Source organism: Mauremys reevesii, linkage group 16, assembly GCF_016161935.1.
Source record: "Mauremys reevesii isolate NIE-2019 linkage group 16, ASM1616193v1, whole genome shotgun sequence".
Classification (NCBI taxonomy): domain Eukaryota; kingdom Metazoa; phylum Chordata; order Testudines; family Geoemydidae; genus Mauremys; species Mauremys reevesii.
In genome coordinates, this window is record NC_052638.1 from 11,248,186 (window position 1) to 11,272,333 (window position 24,148).

General features: G+C 44.6%; 2 protein-coding genes across 3 annotated transcripts in view; one reads left to right on the top strand and one right to left on the bottom strand.

Moving 5' to 3' along the window:
* The window catches only part of LOC120384425 (F-box/LRR-repeat protein 8-like), a 76,233-nt gene that overhangs the window by 1,943 nt on the left and 50,142 nt on the right, over positions 1–24,148 (top strand). Inside the window, exon 2 of one of the 2 annotated variants that reach the window (XM_039503114.1) lies at positions 23,959–23,964. In XM_039503114.1, coding sequence (XP_039359048.1) covers positions 23,959–23,964 — 6 coding nt within the window. Of the gene's footprint in view, positions 1–23,778; positions 23,882–23,958; positions 23,965–24,148 lie in introns of those variants that run through there. The other variant, XM_039503108.1, reaches the window with a different exon arrangement.
* On the bottom strand, positions 2,400–24,012 carry TRADD (TNFRSF1A associated via death domain). The gene is made up of 5 exons (XM_039503117.1): positions 23,758–24,012; positions 18,323–18,473; positions 14,423–14,700; positions 11,720–11,912; positions 2,400–8,503 (listed from the first exon to the last, which is right to left on the bottom strand). Exons 2-5 carry the CDS (start codon positions 18,462–18,464, stop codon positions 8,193–8,195), a joined length of 924 nt encoding a protein of 307 aa, XP_039359051.1. The 5' UTR covers positions 18,465–18,473; positions 23,758–24,012; the 3' UTR covers positions 2,400–8,192.

A 24,148-nucleotide genomic window follows, 5' to 3' on the forward strand; every position in this document is an offset into this window, starting at 1 on the left:
GGGGATCTCAGTGCTACTGGTACAGATAATTAATAGTACATGGCTTTTCCGAGGCATCCTGCAGATGGAAGACCCAGAGGAGCACTGCCTGTTGGCCAAAGGCAATAGATCCACCCAGAGCTTTTGATAGCTTTTGCGGAGCTCAGTTACTCAGCACATGGCGAGCGTGCTAACATTGACACACTGCTGGACTTGTTTAGAGGCCTCACTGGAATGAATTAGGAGAATTTGGTTTTATTAGCTGTTCGCAGATTTACTGTTTCCCATCACGTGTGTTGGGCTGTACAGGGTATTCTTTGAGCTGGCACTGGTTCTCCAACCCACTGGATGGCATCTTGTCCCTCAAGGGTCACTGGACAAGGTTGGGCAGAAGGCTCAGTCTTGCATGTGAAGTTTTTAAATGAGCAAAGACCTACCCCGCCAAAAGAGAACTGGAACTGCTCATGATCAGATTTGGCTGTGTAGGAGCTGGATTTTATAATGTACTATGAGAATTAATGTATGATTTGATTTCATCCTGTCAGCCACCCTTTTTGAATAGCAGAAAGGAATGACAGACCAGAACAATCCTTCTGACTGATTATGGTCACCTTTTGTTTTAGGATAAGTTATGATGTCTACTATGGTTTCCTATATGTATTACAAATTAGGCACTCTAGTTAAATATACATTTCTTTGTTTTAAGGTTTAGTAAGTAAAAGACGGGATTCTCTATTGTGTCTATGTTAAGTAGATTAGAGAAACATTGAAGGCAAGGTTTAATTTGCAATGCCTTTTTGCTCGATATAAAATATTACTGTTTGTATTCTCAATCTGTTTGTGTGAATCAGAATGTATTCATCAGGACAAGATAAGGTGTGAAGGCCATTGTTATAGCCAGAGTCAAGGAAGAAAAAGTAAAGAGACTTAAAGGACATCAAAGAATCATCAACGCGCATCCATAATAAAGGGCAGATTGACGACCCTGAGGTAAAGGCTGGCACCCCTGAGCACAATTGATTAAATCAGAACAAAGGACAGGATGACCCTCTCAGCGGTGTATTGAAATGTTTACACCAACGATCACAAACTGACACAGCAAAATCCATAGACTTCAACAAAGGAAAAAAACCTATAAGAACCAGGATGCTTGGCCATGGGACCTTGGGTTCGTCCTGCCACACTCCAGGAGCATCGGATCGCGACCGACAAGAGCCCAGCTCCACACTTGTGCTCAGTCTAACTGGCCATTAGATTGACTCGAGCTACAACAGACTGGTAACTATGAACATCACTGGCAGGATTGTGTGTGTATGTGTGTGTGACTAAAAAGCATATGCTACCTGTTGTATTCTCAATAAATGCTGTGTATTTACCTTCCTCTATAAAGATCCCATGTGCTTTGTATGAGCATAACAGCTGATGTGTCAAACGTCACTCTTGTCCATCACTAGGGCAGAGAGTACTGCACTCTGAGAGCCTACCCTGATACAATGATCCATGGGGTTAGAATTAGAACAGGGTGATACATGGAAGAAGGATGGTCTAGTGGCTAAGGTATTGGACTGTGAAAAAATCCTGACTCCACTTAAGTCAATGGTAAACTCCCGTTGACTTGAGCGGGAACAGGATTTCATTCCTGGGTTCAGTTTCTGGTTCTGCCAAGACTTCCTGTGTGACCTTGGGGAAGCCACTGAATCCCCTCATGCCTCAGTTTCTCATCTGTAAAACCGAGATGATCATTCCCTACCTCTCAGGGATGTTATGAGGACAAGTTCACTAATGTTTGTGAAGTGCTCAGATACTGTGGTCAATTAGGTGAGCTACTTACGTGGCCAACTTACATCATGGCATTGAAACTAAGGGAACTTTGCCTGTCTTCAAGCTTCGTAACAAACCTCAATTTCTGGTCATATTTGCTGACAGGCTCATCAGAGTTATAGGTGGAACCTCTTTGGAACTTGGTGCTGAAGCTTGGTTGTGATGGGAAACCAGAGCATTTAACTGGGGAGGAAGCAACCCTGCAAACCAAAACTCATTGACGTTTGCACAGCTGTCACCAGAATCCAAACCACATGGGCTTTGCACGTCCCTGTTTCTGGACAGCAGGATTCTCCTTATTATTATTATTTGTTTTACCACAGAGCTTAGGAGCCCTTGTCACGGACCAGGACCCTATTGTACTAGGTGCGGTGCTAACACAACAAAAAGTCCCTGCCCCAAAGAGCTGACAATCTAAGTATCTCCAGGATCTTTCAGGTGGATACGTTGTCAGAGCTGGCGAAGGCAGTTATTCGCTCAGAGCGTCCCATGGTGCCCTCATTTCTTTTTACCGTTGCAACATCCCATACTCGATTATATTCCTCTTTTTAGTAAGTTTTATTGAGTAAGAAATGAAAGCGGAGGCAAAGAAAGCCAAACTAATTTATTTCTTTTTCTAAAGACATTGTAAAAATATTATCTGATATATGCAATCAATATTCACCAAAAATACATGTTTCTTTATAGAAGAAGTCAGAAAAAATAGAACAGAATGATTTCCGATATAAAAGACAATACTACTGAGGTTAAAGGCTGTAAGTTGGGAGCACATGCTGCAGCGCTGAAATCCCGCAGCGCTGGAGCTGCAAACTGTTAATCTCGATCTGGAGCTGAACTTGCGGGGAATCCAGAGCTGGAGTTTCAGCTTGAGATTTTCAAACCTGACGAGGGGATTGAGCCACGCAGCTCATATTGAAATGACTATGTGTTGCGTGACTCATTCACCTAGTTGGCTTGGAAACCTCAACCATGGTTTAGCCCTTAGTATAGACAGGGAAAACCAACAAAGCTTGGCTCCAGACCTCAACTTGCCCAAAATTTGGGCCCATTTTTAAACAAAAGAGACAGGGCCAGATCCTAAAGCAGTAGCTCCACTGAAGTCATAACTTCTGAGGGCCTGGCTCACGGTGAAGAAACCCTGTTCTTTCCTTTTCCAGTGTCTTTCTAATGTCTTAGTGGGTTGATGCACAGAACATTACAATCCTTTCAAAGACACATTTTTATAAGAGAGTTTCCAATCCAAGTGGTTTGAGAGAATTCAAATGCTTTTCATTGCCACGTTCATGGTATCTATTTTTTTACTCAAATTTTAAGTGAAATGTGTGTGAGGGTGTTGATGGGGGTGGGGATTGAGGTTCAAATATTCTGGGCTCCCCTTTGAAGCTGGAGAGAGACTAGTCCATCCTAGCAAGGAGACCCATGGAATCTCAAGGTGACCCTTCCAATTTCTGTCACCTAAATACTGATGCGGGAGGCAGCTCTGAGGTGAGTGGCACAGGTAATGTCTAAGAGATAATCCCCTTACCTCTTTCTAACAGGGCCTCAGCTCTGGGTAGTTCAAAATCTGCGCATCCTGATTTTGATTGTTTGAATAAGCCCTCAACTGTAAACCTACCTCTCAGTAACTGTGCAAGTGTCTTGTTCTCAGCCATGTTTTCCTCTGACTTCGGTATTATTTTTACATGGTTCTATGACTCCCTGGCTATAAAACTCAGTGTTGCCAACTCTCTCAATTTTATCACAAGTCTCATATTTGGTGTTTTTCTTAAAGCCCCAGACCCAGGATCATATGACTATACCAGAATTTCAGCATACACTGCGGAGGGGGGAAACACAACCTCCAAACCTTGAGTTTCTAGCTCTCATGACTGCAGAGATAAGGTTGAAAATGTAAACCCCCAAAAATGCACATACCAGATGTCAAATAAAAAGAGCTCCAAATTTATTATTTTTAAAATCCCATGATTTCTGGGTCCTGACTCATGATTTCTGAATACTTGGGACTGGCAACACTGAAAACTTTTCATTATTCTTGGAATTGTTCACAGCTCTTGGATTATACATCAGTCCATCATGAGTACGTGGCATGGGCTCGGACTGAGGCTGGAACGGAGTATCTTTGTCATCTACCATGGTTTCTAAAGCACCCACCGTAGTGTCTGTTCTCCTCCAAGTGGAAGAATTAATCTAGGGTATGATTTTTTTCAGCAGTGCTGAATGCCAAGCTCTCACTGATTTTTGAAAATCACACCTCTGATGACCAATTTGATATTTGCAGTGGTGTTGTAGCTGTGTAGGTCCCAGGATACTAGAGAGACAATCTTTTGAGCTTACATTAAGCTCTTCAGATCTCTGTAAGCTTGAAAGCTTGTCTCTTTCATCAGCAGCAGGTCCAATAAAAGATATTACCTCATCCTCCTTGTCTCCCCAATTGATATTCTCTTTCGTTACACCTTTAAACAAAGTTGGATTCACTTAAGTCATAAATCTAGTTAGACAAGGGGGTGAGGTAATATCAATAAAAGATATTACCTCACCCTCCTTGTCTGTCTAATATTGTAGGACCCACACGGCTTCAACAACACTGCATATAAAAGTTACGTTTTTATGCCAAAGTGGACATGGTGGCCATTTAAAACTTCATCCTCCTCTTTAACAGCCATATAAACACTTTAGCTCAGTTATGCCAAAACAAGTCATTTAAAGCCCAGTTTGGATCAATCTCTTCTTCCCTCTGCCAGACTGAAAAGAGCCTGTTTCAAATTTGAGACATTGCAAACACTACAAAAACAATCTGTATCACTACAAAAACAATCTGTATTGGAGTTTTCCCTGAGAATTTACTTTGGCCTCTCATCTCTGTTGTTTGCTTAATATTTTGTCCATTTATTTAGTTGTTGTGTAGCTGATTAGTGTCTTTATTTCTGTATTACATTCTGTGGCATTCAAAATAATAGCATGTTTGACCTTGAAGGAAACCGCAGGTACATCGTCATAGATTCCCATTAAGATATAGGACCAGTATCAAGGTGCAGGGAAAAATTAAGTAGTGATGCCAACTATGGTGTAGTACATCGCACAAGTGGGCATTAGATGACTGGTGTAAGTGGTAAAGAAGCATCCCACTTATGCCTAATTGGTATTTTAAGTGTGTGCCAAAAAATGTGTGTACCTAACACACCAAAGGAGAAGAAAGAAGTTCACCAGGAAAAACAACTTGCAGGAAGCTGTGTGTCTCATTAGCAATAAGTGACATGGCAGACAAGCAGAGTTACAGGAAACAGAACTTAACTACCCTTGCTGACAGGCCACCCTTCCATGCTGAGGATCTAGTGTGTGTGTGCAGTAGCAGCCTGGCCCCCGCTTATATTACTGAGCCCCTGGAGCCTCACCAAACTAGGTCCCTCCTGTAACCGGACCCTCGTCCTCCAGTTCCACTCATCATACTGTAGGGTGAGGTAAAGCAGCCCACTCTTGTATTCTACACATTTCTGGTCATTTCTTTTCCTTCTGCCACCTTCTCTTCCCCTTCATTGTGTAAGTTACACTCTTTTTGCACACCCGTGTAAATCAGGAGTAAGTCCACAGACTTCAGTGAAGTCACACTGGTATAAAACAGAGGTGAGATCAGAACCGGACCGCTACTGAATGCTAAATTAATGCAGCTTACTCTGTACCATTACATCACATGCTGAATTTGTCCTAGAGACTTCCATGAGAGTTGCACCTGCTGACACTAGGTCTGAATTTGGCTCAAAGTGCCGGATGATACTAAAAGTCATATAATCAGAGCTGTGGGATAGGAGGTTAAGCAGGTGTTGGTTTGGGGCCAGAATTCACCATTTCTAGGGCATGTCAGCTGATTCTAGAAGGAATGATTGATGAAAAGATGCTAGGACATACCGCCATTCCCAGTGATCCTAACCCACTGTGCATACTCCTGACAGCACCATTATGTCATGCCACTGGAAAACCCTCTTACTTCACCTCTCTGAAAGAGGACACCTGTGAATGCTATTAAAAATGATGTTATCCTGTATGCGCTGCCAAGAACTCTAACACTTAATGCAATTTTGAGAGGAAATGTGAGAGTAAGAGGGAACACACATGACTAGCACTGGCAGAGGAATAAAAAGCACAGGGATGGTAAATTCATGCATGCTCCATCCACGGACGTAAAATGGCAAGAGCAATGAAAAAAATCAGACTTAAGGTAGACTCTGAGGAATAGAATGGTAGATTTTTTGACTGCAGAGTGTTGGCAGGTTTTTCTCCCCAGAATGGCTCGCACTGATCTGAGTAGAAAACTGTGCATGCACTTAAGTAATACTACAGCCTAATAGCTTAGGAATGTTAGATTAAACAGTGACAGGACAGCATGTATATCATCTTGTATTCTAAGAACCATTACTGGAAAATGCAATTGCAAAATAGATATTAAAAAAAGAATTTCCAGTTTGTGCTAGTTAAAATGCCCTTCATCAAATGGCTTGTTGTAACATTAGTTCTCCTGCCAGGGACCGGCAGCAATACTGACTGTCTTAGTGGAGATGGGCCCAAAAAGAGGTTCCAGTCCTGCTCCCTTTGAAGCCAATCACAAAATAATGGGAGCAGCATCGTACCCTAAAATCCCATATCCAAATTTTATACTTCACACATCCCCTTTGGGATTAACAGACCCTGCCTGTGAACACTCATGACCTTGGGGATTCGGAATCGGATCCAAACGCAAACTGTCTCAGGTTCCAATTGAATGGTCAGGCAGTTTGTTCTAGGCCATGGGTGTCCAACCTGGGGCTCCGGAGCCACACGCGGTTCTTCAGAAGTTAACATGCGGCTCCTTGTATAGCACCAACTCCGGGGCTGGAGCTACAGGCGCCAACTTTCCAATGGGCTGGGGGGTGCTCACTGCTCACCCCCCTGGCTCTGCCACAGGCCCCCAACTCCGTCCCTTCCCACACCCTCCACTGAGCCTGCCGTGCCCTCCCTCCTCCCCCCACAGAGCCTCCTGCACGCCACAAAACAGCTGATCGGGAGGTGCGGGAGGGAGGGGGAGGCACTGATTGGTGGGGCTGCCGGTGGGTGGGAGACGCTGGGAGCGGGGTGGGGGGAGCTGATGGGGGGGCTGCTGACGTATTACTGTGGCTCTTTGGCAATGTACAGTGGTAAACTCTGGCTCCTTCTCAGGCTCAGGTTGGCCACCCCCCTGTTCTAGGCACTCGGCTGCCACCCTGACAAACATAGTATCATTCTAGCAGGTGGGGAGCGGTATTCCTGTGAACTCTGATTTGAACCTACATCTGAATCTCAGGGCTGAGCTCTTCCTGATCAGTTATATGTTGCTGTGTATTTCCTTATAGGCTAAGGCACAAACTCTGCTCTTGTTACAGCCTGGGCACACCTACTGAAGCCAGTGGGGTTGTCATGATCTAAGTGAGAGCAGAAGTTGACCCTACTTCTTTTTCTGTACTTTCCCAAACTTGACACTTGAAATCCGGAGTATGTGAACTGGGCACCCCAGGTTCCTGGCTGTCTCAGAATCTCAGCATGCCCAAGAAAAATGCCGTGCAAGTCCTGACTCTCCTGGTATGTGATGTCCCAGACTGCTGCATTCTGCGGCATCTCTAGCCAAGCCAAGGGCAGTTTTTAAAGAGAGCCGGTGATGCGATGAATGGACCTTGCAGCCTACTTGGCGGCATCACTCAGCACGTGGGTAGGGGCTTGCATTGGTTTTGATGTCGCAATACAACTTTAAGAAGAGTTCGCCTGCTCTTCCTGCTTATTTACCACCTGCAGTTTGTTCCATTGCAGCTGTTTGCTGCATGGAGAATTGAAACTTTCTTAGAGTAACGAAGACGCCTGCAGGTGGGAAGAGAAAGGAAACAGCAGACAAGCTTTTCAGCGGGGGAGTTACTATTTTCATGAAATGTCCTTATTTGTGAAGAATAAAGGGGTATCCTCCAAGCGTGTACTATATTCAATGAGCAGAATTATTTCTAAGCACCTGTAGAATGTTTCCCAAAGGACTTTCCTGAGACCGCAGTTGCTCTTTAACACTCCCCATGTTGGCACGGTCCGTAGGCATGGGCTGTGGCATTGGTAGATGCATTGCAACATGTCACCCCAGGGGGTAGTGACTGGGAGCCAGTTGGAAGCCACTCTCCCCAGCCCGTAAACAGCACCGTCTCCTGGCAATGAAGTGTGTCAGTGCTGTAGTAATTCAGTACCCAGGCTGACTCTGTAAATGCACAGCAGCTTTTCCTTGGGCATTCTCCGCTAGCAGGATACCATGGTGGTTAACTGAGCTTGGCATGCCTGGGAGGCCGGCAAGAGTCTTGGAAACTGTCTGAAACAGGCAAGATCCAAGTTCCACTGGCTTCTCCATTCCTGGTCTATGACGTGTCGTTTTCACTAGGGTGGAGGCCCAGGAGTTCCTCTGCTAAGGTTATGAGACTGTTTTCCTCCAGGGCTGCAATCAGCCTCTGTAACGTGGCTCTCTTGCCCTCCGACTGGATAAACTTGAGAAGGAGCTGGTATGCTTGCTCATACAATCCCTCTCGGTCATATTCGTGGGCCAAGTTGTCAATGACAGGATCCCGAAGGGCTCGGCAGTTCTTCTGCAAAGACCTACCCACCTGCTTCCATTTCTTCGACACGAGCTTGGCAAATTTTTGATGGTCATCTGGCGTGAGTGTTCTGTCGGCTTAAAGGGAACACAAAGTGCTTAACACGCTGGGGTCCCAGTTCATCAGTGCACTGGCACAACACAAGGCCATGTTAAAGTCTACATAATATTTGTGGAGCAGAGACCTCAGTATGGTGAAGGCCCCCAAAGGACAAAACTTAGCATGTGTGTAATGTATTAAACTCTATCCTGGAGTTGTACCCACCCTTTGTTAGCTGGAGTTTTCACTCTCTCCCGGGACAGCACTGTGCATCTCGTACCACACAGTGCCAGTGTTAAATTTAAAGGATTCATTCTGCATGAAGAGGGAGTTATGCAGAGATCTGTGCTCGCTGGAAATACATCCACATCAGCATATATGCAGAAAGGGAAGTCATGACAACTGAACTGATCTGCATTAATCAATCAGCAATGCTGATACTGTGACCAACTTCCCCACACCCTCCAGGGTAAAAAGCCAGCTGATTCCAGTTACACGTTTCAGATTTTGAAATCATTGACATAGAAATTTGTTCATAACAGATTCTTACATTAGTGCTAATCCACCATTCAGTATCTGTGATCATGGGGATCTCTACAAGCACGGTGTAGAATTGCTCTTAGAATTTCCTGGCAGCCTTTCATTTGTACCTTTGGTTGTAATAGAAAATACAAAGGGATGCTGCCGTCTGTGGCATTATTAGCAGACCTGATATAATTTGTATGTGTTTCGGATTCATCCTGAATGTTGATTTTAAATGGAGGATAAGTGTTTCGCTATCAGCAGACGAGTCATTACCACTGAGAATCGCTTCTCCCCTCGCCCTGGCTGGGAATATCAGAGGTCATGTGCATGGTAACTTAGATCTACAGGTAGTGACTATGTGAGGAGAGCAGGGTGCATGTTTTACAAAGACTGCTGAGCAGGGAAGGGTTTGAGTCCACCATTTATACTAATGAACGTTCTGCATCCATTCATTCCAAAGGACAGTGCTATCTTCACTAAGTGGCAATTTTTAATAATGATTTGTGACTGTTAAAATGTGCCATCTTCTGGTTTCGAGCATCTAGCACCCGCTATCAAGATTAGAGGATGGTGACCTATGTACGGGAGAGAGTTCGTACGTAGGGTGACCAGACAGCAAATGTGAAAAATTGGGACAGGGGGTGGGGGGTAATAGGAGCCTATATAAGAAAAAGACCCCAAAATCAGGACATTTGGTCACCATATTTGTACTTGGTAAAGACCTTTCCAGCTTGATGTCCAAGGCAGCCATGTGTTTAGAGCGCCCCCATGAGGCCAGTCGTGGCTACACATATTGTTAAGCTGTCTCACACTGGGGCGGAACTATACATTTGTTTGATGGGGTTTACTTTTCTCTTAGCTGTTCCCCTTTACCGTATGCTGTCAGCCCTGGCCCTTTTAAAACCCTCAGGCTCTTATTTCTGATCTTTTTCTCTGTTCCTTTTCTAAACACTCTCAGCCTCCTTCTATAGCTGTTGACTCCTGAAATAGTGAAGCAGGGAGGGCAGATCCCACCCTGTTTTTTACCTGTAAAAGCCTTATATGGGGCTAAATCATACTCAGCAATGACCCAGGTGGGCTCTGCTGTGCACCCCACAAACCCATATTGCAGTTTGAGGCCATTCAAAAATCTCTCTGCTCAGCAGGGGTCCAGCAGCTCACAGTTGGGGTCCAGTGGCAGAGCTGGGAGGGGAGACCTGGATGGTTATCTGCCCAATCAGTGCCATTAGCCCTTCATTTTCAGGGGCCCCAACTTCAGGCATGGGTTCGTCTCTGAAAATGGAAGCCTCTTCCTCTTACTTTTCCATTCAGGGCATGGCTACACTAGCGTGTTTACAGCTGCACCAATGCAGCTGCGCCCCGTAAACTCTCCAGTGTAGCTGCTCTAAGCCGACGGGAGAGAGCTTCTCCCGTTGGGTAAACTACTCCAGCCCGTGCGAGCGGCAGTAGCTATGATGGCGGGAGAAGCTGTCCACACTGGCGCTTATGTCAGGGTAACTTATGTCGCTCACGGGAGTGATTTATTCCTATTCCCAGAGCTAAGCCAGGCCACTGACTGACCAAACTTGCGTGTTGCAGAGGAAAACCCCCGTCTGTTTTTCGTTCAGTCTTTTTCTGCTGCTGCAAGTGTGACCCGGAGTTACAGCAGTGAGGAGTTTAAAGCACCCAAGAGTCTGGGTGGGATATAAACCCTCCTGCTTCAGGGCATAAGCATCAGGGAAGACCAGGGCTGGAGATGGGACACTGGCTGGCACGGGCCAGGGCTCCAAGGTGGCACCAAGCATTCTCTCTCTCTCTCAGGTGCTCGGCTGCCTGATTCCTGTGCATTTGCTCAGGGTCCAGCTGATCACTATCTGGGAGCCTGGGAAGGAATTTCCCCCCAACTCAGACGGACAGTGACTGGTGGATTTTCACCTTCCTCTGCAGTGTGGATGTGCAGGTCATTTGCCAGGATTATCTGGGTACCTCTCACTGAATCATTTCCCTCCTATTGTGGGGGCTTTGGGCACTGATGCATCTGGGTCCCTTCTGTTCTCTGCCTGTAGCACATAATCGTCTGGTCTCCTGTGGGTTGTGATACTTTGCTCTCATTGCAGTTATTGGATTTAGTGTGCGGGTGCTGACATGTGGTACGCAGGAGGCCAGGTTAGATGACCTAGTGGTCTCTTCTGGCCTTTAACGCTATGACTATAAACCAGCCTCTCATTAATGGGATTGGGAAGAACCTTTCCCTCAGGGTAAATTATATCCCACAACTGCCTACTGTGGGGTTTCTTGCGCCTTCCGCTGAGCGTATGTCTAGGCAGCAGTCAGGAGCTGTGACTGCAGCATGAGTTAGCTGAAATAACAAGAGCTGTGTAGATGCGGTGGCACAAGCTAGCTGCCCAATATGTCCTGGGTTGGACTGTCCTTGAGTGGCCGGCCCATGCTGCTGTTTTTAACAAGCTAGCTCCATCAAAGCTCGCTGGGTATGGCTACAGCCACACCACCTGACTACAATGTAGCCATACCCTGCAGCCCCTGGTGCTGGCCACAGTCAGAAACGGGGGGACTGCCTTGGACTGACCCAGTATGGCAACTCGTATGTTCCTATGATCATAATCTGGGAAATTCTATTCTTGACTTATCCGGAACCAGTCCTTGGTTCCCTAAGCTTTTTCCTTTATGGGGTTTGAAAAGCGGAAGACCCAGGGCTTTAAGATTTTGACAGCTCGGTTCTAACCACTCACCAAATTGTTGTTCCTGAAAGATGAAGGTGGCTCCTGGGGGCAGAGAGCTCCCCCCTGAACAATAAGACAGAGATGAGGAGTTCAAAGAGTTGCAGTTGTTTGAAGGGGTCGTGTTGTTGCTCTGCTGTCGACAAGTCAGGCTCCTGAAAGATTCCTCCAGCTCTGCAATTTCCTCGTCCCTCAGGCGGTCGGGCTGTAAGGCAAACAGTGCCAGTCAGTGGTGGTGCATTCTCCTTCTCATGAAGTTGTCAAATCAACACCAGATGCCTTTCTGAAAGATATGCTTTGCCTAACACAAGTTACTGGGCTCAATACAGTTGTAACTGGATGAAATCTATGGCCTGATATACTGGAGGGCAGACTAGATGATCTAATAGTCCCTTATGGGTTTACAGTCTATGAATTTGCTCTAAATAATCTTCATTTTTAAAAGGCTCTTTTCTCCCCAAACTTTCCCCTATACTATTTTTCCACCCACACAGGTTCAATAAATAAATCATAAAGAGGAGGGAAGCTCATTACTGATAGTACCAGAACTCCAGTCTCCACTGAAGTCAATGAAGCTATGTTGACTTGCACCAGCTGAGGATCTGGCTCAAAGAATAAGTGGCAGACCTGGGAAAACAGGTGAGGAATAGAGCGGGCTGCATCTCAGAATTTGTTTCATGGGTAATGTCGACACTTCAAAATTTATTTTTTGTTCTGAACCGGAACGAAACAAACATTTTTTTTTAAATTTGTCATGAAACAGAATTTCCAAATAATTGTGATTGAGGAAAACTTTTGTTTCAAAATGGCAAAATGTCATTTCCAAATTTATTTTAATTTATTTTTTCATTTGTATATTATTTTTTGTTAGTTTTCCATTATTTCATACCCTGTCAGAAGTCACTACTACTACTGACATGTCGTGATACGTCGTTTGCAGTGTGATAGTAGCCATGTTGGTCCCAGGATATAGAGAGACAAGGTGGGTGAGGGAATATCTTTTATTGGACCAACTTCTGTTGGTGGGAGAAACAAGCTTTTGTACTCTGCAGAACTGTTCTTCAGTTCTCTTTCGTTTTCTTCAGAACCTCAACCACCATGTCTCATGTCATAATGGCTGAAATATTCTATTTTAGTTTAGTTTAGTTAACCAGGAGTTCGGACTCTCAGTGCCCTGCTTTAACCACTAGTTTACACATTAGAGTGAAGATGAGTCTTTCCTTTCAGCTAATGGTCCTTAGTACCACGTAGGTACAAACACACAGGTGAGAGCATGCTCTGTTGCTGGGGTTTTCAGATTTACACTGTTTGAGTCAGGTTTGCGAGCAGAGAATGAGTCCATCTTTTCTTGGCTTATCTGCTAATTCAGCAAAAAGATTAGGAAAGGAGCAGCAGGCAAAAACTGACAGCATGCATAATATAGCCTCTTGTTATCTCCCATAATGACATGTTTGCCTTTCATTTCCATGCAAAAAAGCAATCCAGAGATGTATCCCACGCCCTCCTCCCCCACCCCTCGTAGGTACAATAGGTATCTGGTTTTGGGGATAGTGAAGATGTTTAGTAGCTACCATTTTGAGCTAGTCCACATTAAATTCCAGGTGAAACAAGCATCTAAAGGCAGCACAGAGGCAAGGAACAGGAGACAGAATACAATTATTTAATCTATTTCAGAGGCCCTACACTCTAGTGAGCTAAGAAGATCCCAAGACAGCAGCTTCTATTATCATTAGCAAGGTTTGGAAACCATTCAGGAACGCTGAGCAATCATTTGCCAGACCATTAAAGCCAGTTGCTGGTATGACACATGCAAAACTTGCATCTCTCTCAACTGGATGGGATCCACATCAAGGATAGCAGCCTACTACTGTTACCAGCCCAGGTTTTAGAAGTCTGTGTCCTGGTGCTGAAGGTCCCAGTTCAAACCATGCTGCCAACCTGTGATTCATAGTGGTTGTGCTTGCCCCAGTTTTTAGGAGTTGTTCCAAATGCTACTTTCAAAGGGGATGTAGGGGAGGCAAAAGCAACATCGGGGAAGATGGTCTCCCGAGTGTAACCACGGCACTGCTGGGCTTTCTTCCTGGTTCACATATGTGGCAATTCAGCCTTGTTTGTGCCTCAGTTTACCCTCCATACACAGGTATAATAGAATTTCCTGCCTTACAGCAGTGCTGCGCTTTAATAGATGCTTGTTCAGCACTTTGAGACCCCAGGATCTGGAGAAGTGTCAAGTATTACATGCAAAATATTTAATATTCTGGCTGTCATTTATCTATCTTCGGTCCTCACCTGGCTCTCATTGCCATAACGTCTGAGCTACTCACATCCTTTCATATATTTACCTCACGGCTCCCCTGTGTGGTTGGGCAGTGCTATTATCCCTATTGTCCAGATGGGAAACTGAGGCACAAGAGAGGCTAACAGCTAGATTTTTAAAGGTATTTAAGTGCCTCGTAGCATTTTCAAAAGCACCTAACTTGAAAATGTCACTAAACTCCCATGGATTTCAATGGGAGTTAGGCACCTAGGCACTGCTGAAAATCCCACTAGGCACCTACCTGCATCTTTAGGTCCTAAGTATCTTTATCTATTTGGCCTTAAGTGACTTGCCCAGGATCACACAGGAAATACATGGCAAACCAGGGACTTGAAGCCAGGTCTTCTATGTCCAAGCTTAGGGCCCTAACCCCCGGACCATCCTTCCTTCGAATGTACCTTTTCTTTGTAGATACAGTCCAAACAGCGCTCCTCCTCATTCAGCATGCGGTCCAGCTGCTCGCTGCCAGCCTTCAGCTCCACTTGAACAGGTACGGCTGTCATTGACAGGGTGACTTGGAGGTGATTCTGGAGAGACTCCCGGAACAACCCGGCCCGGTAGCTCCGAAGGAATTTGCGGCAGTTCTCTCGCATGCAGAATTTAAGCTGGATAATCAGGTGCGGCTCACTGCAGTGCACTTTGAGCATGTCGACGCCATGCAGGCTGCCTGTGGAATCTGGCACAGAATGGCGGGCAGAGTCAGTTTCTTGCCATGAAACAGACTGTCAACATGAACCCTGCCTGGGTGGTGACTCACTGTATGTCTCCTCAAACGTTTGGTGACAGACCTGTGCCTGGATAGCCTTTCTCTGTGTGTGTTTGGTTGGTTTTTTTACTGTATTATAAATTATTCTGGGTTGGGGAGCTTGTATTTGAAAGTGGGAGAAAAGAGGTAAGCTTTAACTGGCCATGTACTATGCATGCAACCCATTTGAACTGAAGTATTCAGTCCAAATTATCTCACAGCTAAATCTGTTAGAGCTCCATTAATATTGCAGTTCACAGACAGTGGGGTTAGTTGACTCCCTGCAACAGGGAGAGACCGTTCATTATATCTAATGTACAATGCAGGGTGCACTCTGGGCACCAGCACAATTACCCAGTACTAACAGCAGGGGTCAGCAGTGGGAGAAATACATTTGCTGAAAACAGAGGCGCTGCAATCAGCCAGGAAATCCAGTGTGCTCAGTTTGTCCTATTTGCAGTTAAACCATCCACGTACAGCTGCACCGGGTGTCAGCAACAGGTAATTCTGCTGGTGTCACAAGCCCAACAGGAGAAACTAACTATGCTAAACAGGTGAATTAACTTTAAAATCTAACTACGGGGCAGGTAGACTTTACCTCAGAGGAGATTAAAGAGGGAGTGTTCCTCTCCCACTGGCCAGATTGCTGTCGAGATAAAGGTATAGGTGAGATCCCACAGAGTATTTTACCTGTCAGCTTCCTGCTTGCAACCCCAATCCTCCTTCAGCTTTGCCTACACTAGAAAGGGTTTGCCAGTATTGCTATTCGATATGACTGCCATCACCAGTCTAGTGTTCCCTGAACAAAATAAGCTATACCAGCAAAAAGACTTTGTCTTCTCTAGGGCTATTGCCGGTATAGAAATGTCATTAAAAATCACTCACTGAAGCGACACTGCTGTACTGGCAAAAGTTTCTAGTGTAGACCAACCCTTAGTAAGGTTTAAGTCGTGCACCTTCTGTGAAATCATCCTTTTATCCTCTTGTTCTCTCTCTTGTGTTTGGCTTCATACATAGTGGCTGAGATTTTGGAACTGTGTCCAGATCCAGATCCCTGAGGCAGCTCTGAAAATTTCAGCCAGTGTAAATAAACCCTATATCTAAAACCTCTCTGTCTGAGGCTTTGTCTTTACTGCAAACAGATGTGTCTGTTGCACAGAGATAGCTAACTCGATGTAAAATCCTAATGCAAACAAGGCAAGGATATTTTTTACTTCAATGTAGTTAGCCAAAGTCAACCCCCTCCCTCACCCACCTCTCAATGTAGGGTTGATTTCAATCAGCTACATCAAGGTAACAAATATCTGTGCGAAGTCTCCGGTCAGCAGCCTATGTCAAAGTGGATCTGTTTGTGCCCCATTAGTCCAGAGCACTCGAGTTCAGCCCTGGCACCTCTAGGATCTCTTTGTTTTACGTGAACGATGAGGCTTTTGCCCTGCTGTGATGTACCACAGAGATCCTTTATGCATTTCAGGTTGCATCACAAGGTCAAGTTTGGAACGGATGTAAGACTGGGACATCTGGGGAGAGAGGCATTCGAATTTTCTGTTATTACTAATAAATGCCCTTTGCCCTGTATCTCTGCCTTCTCATTCCATTTATCAGGAGTATAAAGAGGTTGATTCAACTGAAGTTTGCACAAGAGTTTGATCTGGGTAAAGCACGTAGTGTACAAACCCGGAAAGTTGTAATGAGCTGCATACAAGTTATCTTTATGGCTGTTGCTTAGGAGATGACTTTGGGATTATCTGCTCTGAATACCCAGGTCTCATGCCCTGTTTAAGTCAGGCTGTACAGTGCAGAATGCAGTGCTGTTCATACAGAAATGGGCAGAGCTCTTGTTCCCATCTATGGCCAGATTCACCAGTACAATCTGGCTGCTTTGCACCACCTTAGCTAATCCATAAACCTGGCCTAACCAGGCAATCGAGCCAGGTTGTTTGCTGCTCCGTATCGCTGGAGGAGCACAAAGCATTTGGAGCGTGCCAATGAATCTGGCCCGATATTGTTAGATTGGTAAGAAAAGGCAGGTTGCAGTTCTAGAAACCCAGTTAAAGGACACACTGGAGAGTGGGTTGTACAGTAAATGATTGACACTAAGATACTCATGAAATGTGATTGCTGGTTTAAACGGTTACCCAGGGACTCAATAGGCTGCAAAGGATCACAGCTGAGATGCTTCTGCTGTTTGTAGCTCCAGTCCTGTGATGGTGTAAATGGGCTCAACTCCACCGAAGCCAATGTAACTGTGCCCATTTACACCAGGAAAGGATTTGGCTCAATATGTTTGATAAAAGGAAGCCAATAGAAATCATCGGTCATTTGCCCCAGGTATTTTTTCACTGGTAATTTTTCCCATACCCAGAATTTCCCACACTTGACAAGTCTCGGTTTCTAATGCAGGGTAAGTGAGGTTCATCACTGGGCTGCAATTGTGAATCCAGGAATAAAAAGTCAGGTCAGTGTTGTAGCCAGCTGCTCTGGTCTACTGCAAGGAAAAGTCAGACTGGACCAAATTTCTCTCTGTTGAAATGCCACTGACATTGGATGGGGCTAAAATTGTCCTGTCTTGGTTTCAATGATTGTTTTAAAAAAAAATAAATCTGGACTCCTAAGCAATTTGCTAACTTTGTGATCCAAGTGTAAAAGATAATGATTGGGAACCTGAGAATAGTGGCGATCTCTTCCCTCCGGTATATCAACACCTAAGATACTGGGAAGGGTGGTCATGAGAAAGGAAGGATGGTTTTGTGGCTTAGGCACTGGATTAGAGCTGGTTTTAGAAGAACTGGGTTCCATTCCCCACTCAGCCACAACCCTTAGGGCTCAATCCTGCAGGGTGCTCAGCTTTCTGATCCTGCTCCAGCAAAACACTTGAGCAGATGCTTAATTTTAAGCATGTGAGTAGCCCCACTGGAGTCCTAATCCCTCAGTGCACTAATTTCCCATCTGTGACATGGGACTAATGCGTCCTTTCTCCCACCCATTGTCTCTTGTCTATTTAGACAGTCCCTTCTCTGAAGAGTTTACAATCTTTTCCTATGTGTCTACACAAAACATAACGCAATGGCAACTAGTCTCGTTTGGGCCCTCTGGATGCTGTTGTAGCACAAATAATTTATGAATAATATATATGGAGTGCACATATCTGTGTCTATGTCTGATGCTATCAATGCAGAGTTCTGATTTAACCAGTGTGACCTCAGTTTTACCTGGTGCTGCAATGAAAAGGAGAGAGAAGGATTCACTTTACTATAGGACAGTAAGTCATCCAGCAGGTGCAAGGAGTCTGATTGCCTCAGTGCTTGAATTCAAGCCTTGGAGAATCATGGCTTGAATTTCTCTGTAAAAGCCCTGAAAAGTCTACAGTCTTCAATTAAATGAATAGGAAAGGATGGGATATGACCCATGAAATTGCAGTTAGATTCCTAAAAAATTCCCTGTGTTGTGAATCTGTCACCTTTCCCCAAGCACCAAATCCCTTAAAAATGAATGTAGCAAGTAAAGAAATAAGACATTGTGACATTTCCATTTGTATTCCAATGACACGTACCTGCTAAAGCCAATTTGAGGGCCTTGAACACGCTAGATTTCTGGTGGGAGCTTCCATAAAGAGAGGGCAGGACAATCTTCTCAGATGTCGACTGGAGGAATAGATAAGCGCTGCCAATCCAGAGATCAGAGCTGTCTGCCATCCTCAGCACCTAAAATGCCAGGTATGTGAGCACGGTCTGTTCTGGAAGCAGTCACGACACACACAAAGCACAGCAAAGTTTGTAACAAGTCTGTTAGTCGGAGGTGGTTTTGTTGTTCTAGCTGAAAACTTGTTATACAAGAAAAAACACTAACAATCATGAGATTGTTGGCAAAGCAAGTGTAGCCTTTAGGGGATTTATAATCATCATCTCTTAAAGCAAAGACTGATTGAACATTGTGCACCAAAGAAAGAGTCATTCGATACCCTACACTGAAGTCCCCCCGATGGATAGATTTCTAGTTCAGAGACACCCTGAGTTCAAAGGTGAGAACCTGCTGAGAATTCACCAATCAGGCCTCTAATCATCAGGTCTAATGAGCATGAGAGGTGGTTAAACTCAGCTCCTTTCTTCTGCACAAAAAAATAAAAATCCAAACGTAAAATCCTGGCTCCATTAAAGGCACTGGGCAGGACGGTCATTGATTTCATTGGGACCAGGATTTCACTTCAAGGCTTTAGATAATGCAAAGAGGAGGCTGGATTTAGTTCTTTGTACTCTCATCTCCACCATGAGAAACCTTCATCAGTGTCATACAGTGTCTTGAGCTCACGCTGGTGGAGCCTGGCTCAGTGAATATAGCACACTGGGTCCTGAAAGCAAACACTGCCCGGCTTGGCTAACCCACCAAGTCAGCCAGTTTGGAGAGCCCGAGTCAGCTTTGCCCAGGGGATGAAACTGAACTGAGTTCTCTTTCAGCATGGCTGAACTCCTGGAATGGGAGGAGGACAGGAATTTACTACTTTCAATCTCTAAATTCCCCTGCTCCTCTGTTGTGACATTCTTATATCTTAAACCATTTACCCCTGGACAGTTTCAACCAGAGAAATGTCTGATAAAAGGTCATGCAAAAAATCCACTTAAAATAATCCTGAAATTCCCTGTGAGACTGTCACTAGGTTTGCATTTTGTAACCCTCCATATGCTTCTTGCCACAGTCCTAGCTTTACAGTGTGCGTTGCTGGGAAAGCCATTCAATGGCAGCAAGCTGTGGTGGGTGGCCCAGGAGTCAGGCAAGCTCTCAGAAGGTGGGCTTCTGTGAAGGTGCTTCTTAAATATAAATACAAAGGAATCATCTCCAAAGCAAAACCAATTTAAGCCATGAACAACTGCATGACCTGGAATAGGAACCAGCTGCAGACTGTATGGCTTAACTGCTGAAGAACAAACCACAACTATCAGCAATGTTTTTATTAACACCAATCAGATAATATCAACCCCATGCAGAGAGGAAATTTGATAACATCTCTCCATCATTGTCAGGCACAGTTTCCTAAGTGAACCTGTTTCAGATGAGATGAAGAAAACTTGGCAGTCAGAAGAGTAGATAAAGTGGCCAGTTCATAGCTTCATCACGTCAGTCTGGTGTGAGATGCATGACACCTGGCAGATTTGGATGTTCCAAGTATTGGCATGCTGCGGCCTGCTCCAACCCCAACTGAGGTCAGTGGAAATACTGCCCCCACATCAGCAGGGGTTTAGATCAATCCCGAATGACACAACAGGCTCCCTCCTTTTGCACAGACCGTTTTATAAATGGATGTAGTTGCAGTTCGGGATCCTGTTTCCACACTGGTACGTTTTGATCAGCATCACCAGGATACGTAGAAACGTTCCTTTTGCATTGCATTCTATCAGCCTTCCCCAGAGATGGCTGGTAGATCTCATATATTTTCAAATGATAAGACTGTTTAGTCTCCCATCTTATTCATATCACTACTATAGCTTGGTTGGCTAATTCTAACATTAATACCAACCACACAAACATGCACCAAAACTTCCAGGCAAAACAATCTGCAAATCATAGGTGCTAGGGATGGAAAATTCCTATCAGATCATCTAGTCCAGCCCCTGCCAATGCAGAAGGGAAGCCTCAGCTACTGGAGAGCGTGTATCTAATAATAACCTGATCGAGGCACACTGCACTTTTTGTTTTCTGTAGCTACTAGTTTAACTTTTTCTAACACACCAGGGATAGAACCTGGGACCCCAGAGCTGGGAGCTAAAGAGCCAGGCTTGCTAGCTGGGGGCTGGAACAGCATCGTCTCCTCTCTGGCTTGGGTGCATTGGGGGGGGAATGTACCACACACTAATCAGTAGGGTACATAAGCTCTCCAAGGCAAGGACCATCTCTCAGCATGTGTTTGTACAAGGGGTCCCCAACTGGGGCATTCAGACACTGCTGAAATATAAATAACAACCAGTCCTGAGATCTGTGCTGAAATATCTATTGATCTGTCTAGAGGTGCTTATCTGTGTGTATGTAGGATGGAAATTTCAGAACTGCCAGAGTGATTTAGGAGTCTAAATCCCAAGGACTTGTGTCCCTAAGTCACTTAGGTGCTTTTGAAAATGTCACCCAAAGAGAGTTTCTTAGGAAATTAGGTATATGGAAGGGGAGAGAAAAGAAGAGTGTGATTTAAATTGCAAAGAAATAGGTCACCTTCCACATAGAGTGACCAGACAGCAAAAGTGAAAAATCGGGACAGGGGTAGGGGGTAATAGGAGCCTATATAAGAGAAAGACTCAAAAATCGGGACTGTCCCTATGAAATTGGGACATCTGGTCACGCTACTTCCACATGAACAAAAAAAAAACCTAAAAAAAACCAAAACACCCAAACGAAAACAAGGTGCAGAAGGGGTGAGTGGTATCCTGACTAGAACTGAACAAGCAATATATTTTTTGGTTCAGGGCTGAACTGGGATTGGGGGGGAGAGAGTGAATGGTTCCATTTAAACTGAAACTGAAGTTGTTTGGGGTTTCCAAATTGGAAAAAAAAATCATTTTGAGTCAACCAATTTAGTTCAACTCCCCAAAAAAATCAGTTTGGTGTTTCTTTCTGGGTGTGTTTTACTTTTTGGTTTCGCTTTTAAAAATGAAACCCATTTTAATGAACCACTCTTTAAAAACAAAAAGTCAAAACATTTCACTTGAAATGGTTGAAACCAGATCTGCTAACTTTCTTTTTTTAATCATATATTTTTTCCATTTTTCAGCAGTTTTACAGTTAGTCAAAAATATTCCCTCAGCTCTAATCCTGGCACTCTCTGCTGTCACTGAGAGAGCACGTGCCCAGTTTTCTTTATGTTGGCTCTCAGCACAAGTCAGCTGGTGGGATTTTTAAACTTTCTCCTAGGTTGAAGGATTGGAAGTTCCACAGGGGAATCTGGGAATTACACTGTACATGCGAAAAGCAACTCTGAAGGTAAGCAGCACTTTGTCATCCCCTTGCATCTTTTTCACAGAACACACTTCCATGACCACAAAACTTATTAGCAACAGTGGGTGGGTTTCTCAAAAGCATTCCGTGTTGGCCTGAGCGCTCTGAAAATCCCACCCGGTAGGTACACCTGTACAATATGTAATTCATCATCTTTCCTGCCTCATCTCTTACCTTTTGCATCTGTCACCTGTCAGTTCATACTTAAGAAAAAAACTAACACAGGCTGTCATTTTTAGTTTAAATATCCAAGTTAGTTACCAAATTGAAAAGCAGGGACTCAGTTCTTTGCTATAGTCAGTTTCAATAGAGACCCATTCCAGTTGTTATAACAGAAGATTTTTTACCTGAATTTTGTCACACTGTGTTTCAGGACAGTAAATTATGTATCAAACTAGCTTATTTCCCTTTACTATTATTTTACATATCTGTTGTACTATTGTAGCATCTAGGAGTCCTAGTCCTGGACCAGGACCCCACTGTGCTAGGCGCTGTACAAACAGAACAAAAAGATGGTCCCTGATTAAAATGCAAACGGAAACATCATAGTTCTCCCTTTGATCTGAGAGTGAGGCCATTCACTTGGGGTAATATTCTGCTATGCAGCATAATATTCCCTGTAGCAGGATGCTCTGTTAATAGCTTTTGCACAGTGTAATAATCCTAGCTTTCCATAATCCCAGCAAACAGCATAGTATCCCAACAGCTGGTATAAACAGTGAGTGGCATTTCATTTTCTAGGAGCTCCGCCAATGAAAATATTTTTAATCCTGGCTTGTTAATACACAGATTCAGGCAGGGAAAGGTAGCCATAGTAACAGTTCCAGCAAACCTGTTAGGATCAGCGATACAGTGCAGATTGGCTTATTAAAATCAGTGGGATTTGGTTTACTAATATGTGAAAAAATATAGTGTGGAAATAGGGTGGAGACTTCCTTCAGCAACACATCTTGACTTTAAAAAATCTCCATGAATTCAGTGGCCCATGTGAAATGAGTGTTGGGAGTCTCAGCTTAGTTCCTAGTAAACAAATGCCTGTCTCAGAAAGCTAGGGTGACCAGATGTCCCGATTGTATAGGGACAGTCCTGATTTTGGGGTCTTTTTCTTAAATAGGCTCCTATTCCCCCCACACCCTGTCCTGATTTTTCACATTTGCTGCCTGGTCACCCTACAGAAAGCCACCCCACCGCTAGCATTGCTGGCCTGCCAGCAGGAAGCAAAGAAATGATTCATGGAGACTGAGCCCCACCTCTTGCTACAAACAGCTGGTGGACACACATTAAACAGGCTCTGGGGCTGCTCCGAGAAGTTTGCACTGGATTTGCTCATTCAATGCCAGTTCTGTAGAATGGACAAGATCCTGGGCTGTTAAGTTGGCCCATTTTCACCAGCATTGATTTTCCTTGACTGAAAAGGTCAGTTGGGTAAATATCACACATGTGCAATACCTGCCTGTCCCGTTTAAAAATCTCTGGGCCAAATTCCCTGCGGCTGTAAATGAGTGCCACTCAATTGACTTCAACAGCATTTCACCCACTTACACCAGCAGCTAATTTGGCCCTATATTTTACAGACAACAGACACAGCACCAGAAAGACTCAGGCCCCTGTGTCAGACTGATAGATCACAAAATATTTGTTCCAAAAGATGAAACACTCTTTTTTTCCAAGGCCAGAAAGTTAACCGACGGGCGGGTGACCCTGGAAAACTGCTTCCTTGTTTTGATTTGGTTTGGGTTTTATTTTTTTAACTTATGATTTCATAGGGGGGAAATGGAGCTAATTTTAAATTAAACGAGTTTGTAAAAACAAATTCCCCATTTGGTTTGGGTCTCGTGACAAGTTTCGCGTTGATGGAATTTGGGGGGCGAAAGGGAAAGCTCTCTGAAGCGACAACTTTCTTGGCAGCAGATTTTTCTTTGCAGCAAGCACAGCTGATTGATCAGAGCAAAACCACATTAAATGTCACGCCCACCAAAAAACACCCTCCTAGAACTCATAGTAATTTACCTTGTCCAGACACCCCTTCTCACGCTTTCAGATGCCCTTCACTTCCGCCTCTGAGCACAGCAGCAGGGAAAGAGTCACTAAAAATTCCTCCTGGTCATGTGGCTTTACTGAGAAGCAGCTGAAGGTGAGACACCAGCCCCCCAATTTGGCAGTGCTGTAATCCTAACACCAGTAGCAAGGACTGTAAGGACTTTAAGACAGAAAAGGGTAAAATCTGGCATGATGGTAGGGCACTGAGGCTCAGATCAAACTGTATGTCTGAGAAAGTGCATTTCCCTGTGTGCTGGGGTTGTACCTCCCCTTCGGGTTTAGGCATCAATGTTATTGGCCAGAGCACTTGCCAGTCCTATGTGCCTGGGTTAGCAGTAGAAGGCTGTAACTGACTGCGAAA

Coding starts and splice junctions, on each gene's coding strand:
- TRADD (XM_039503117.1), bottom strand. CDS start 18,464: ATGGCAGACAGCTCTGATCTCTGGATTGGCAGCGCTTATCTATTCCTC. Junction 14,701..18,322: donor CCTCAAATTGGCTTTAGCAG/GTACGTGTCATT, acceptor ATTCTGTGCCAG/ATTCCACAGGCAGCCTGCAT. Junction 11,913..14,422: donor ACTGTATCTACAAAGAAAAG/GTACATTCGAAG, acceptor TTTGCCTTACAG/CCCGACCGCCTGAGGGACGA.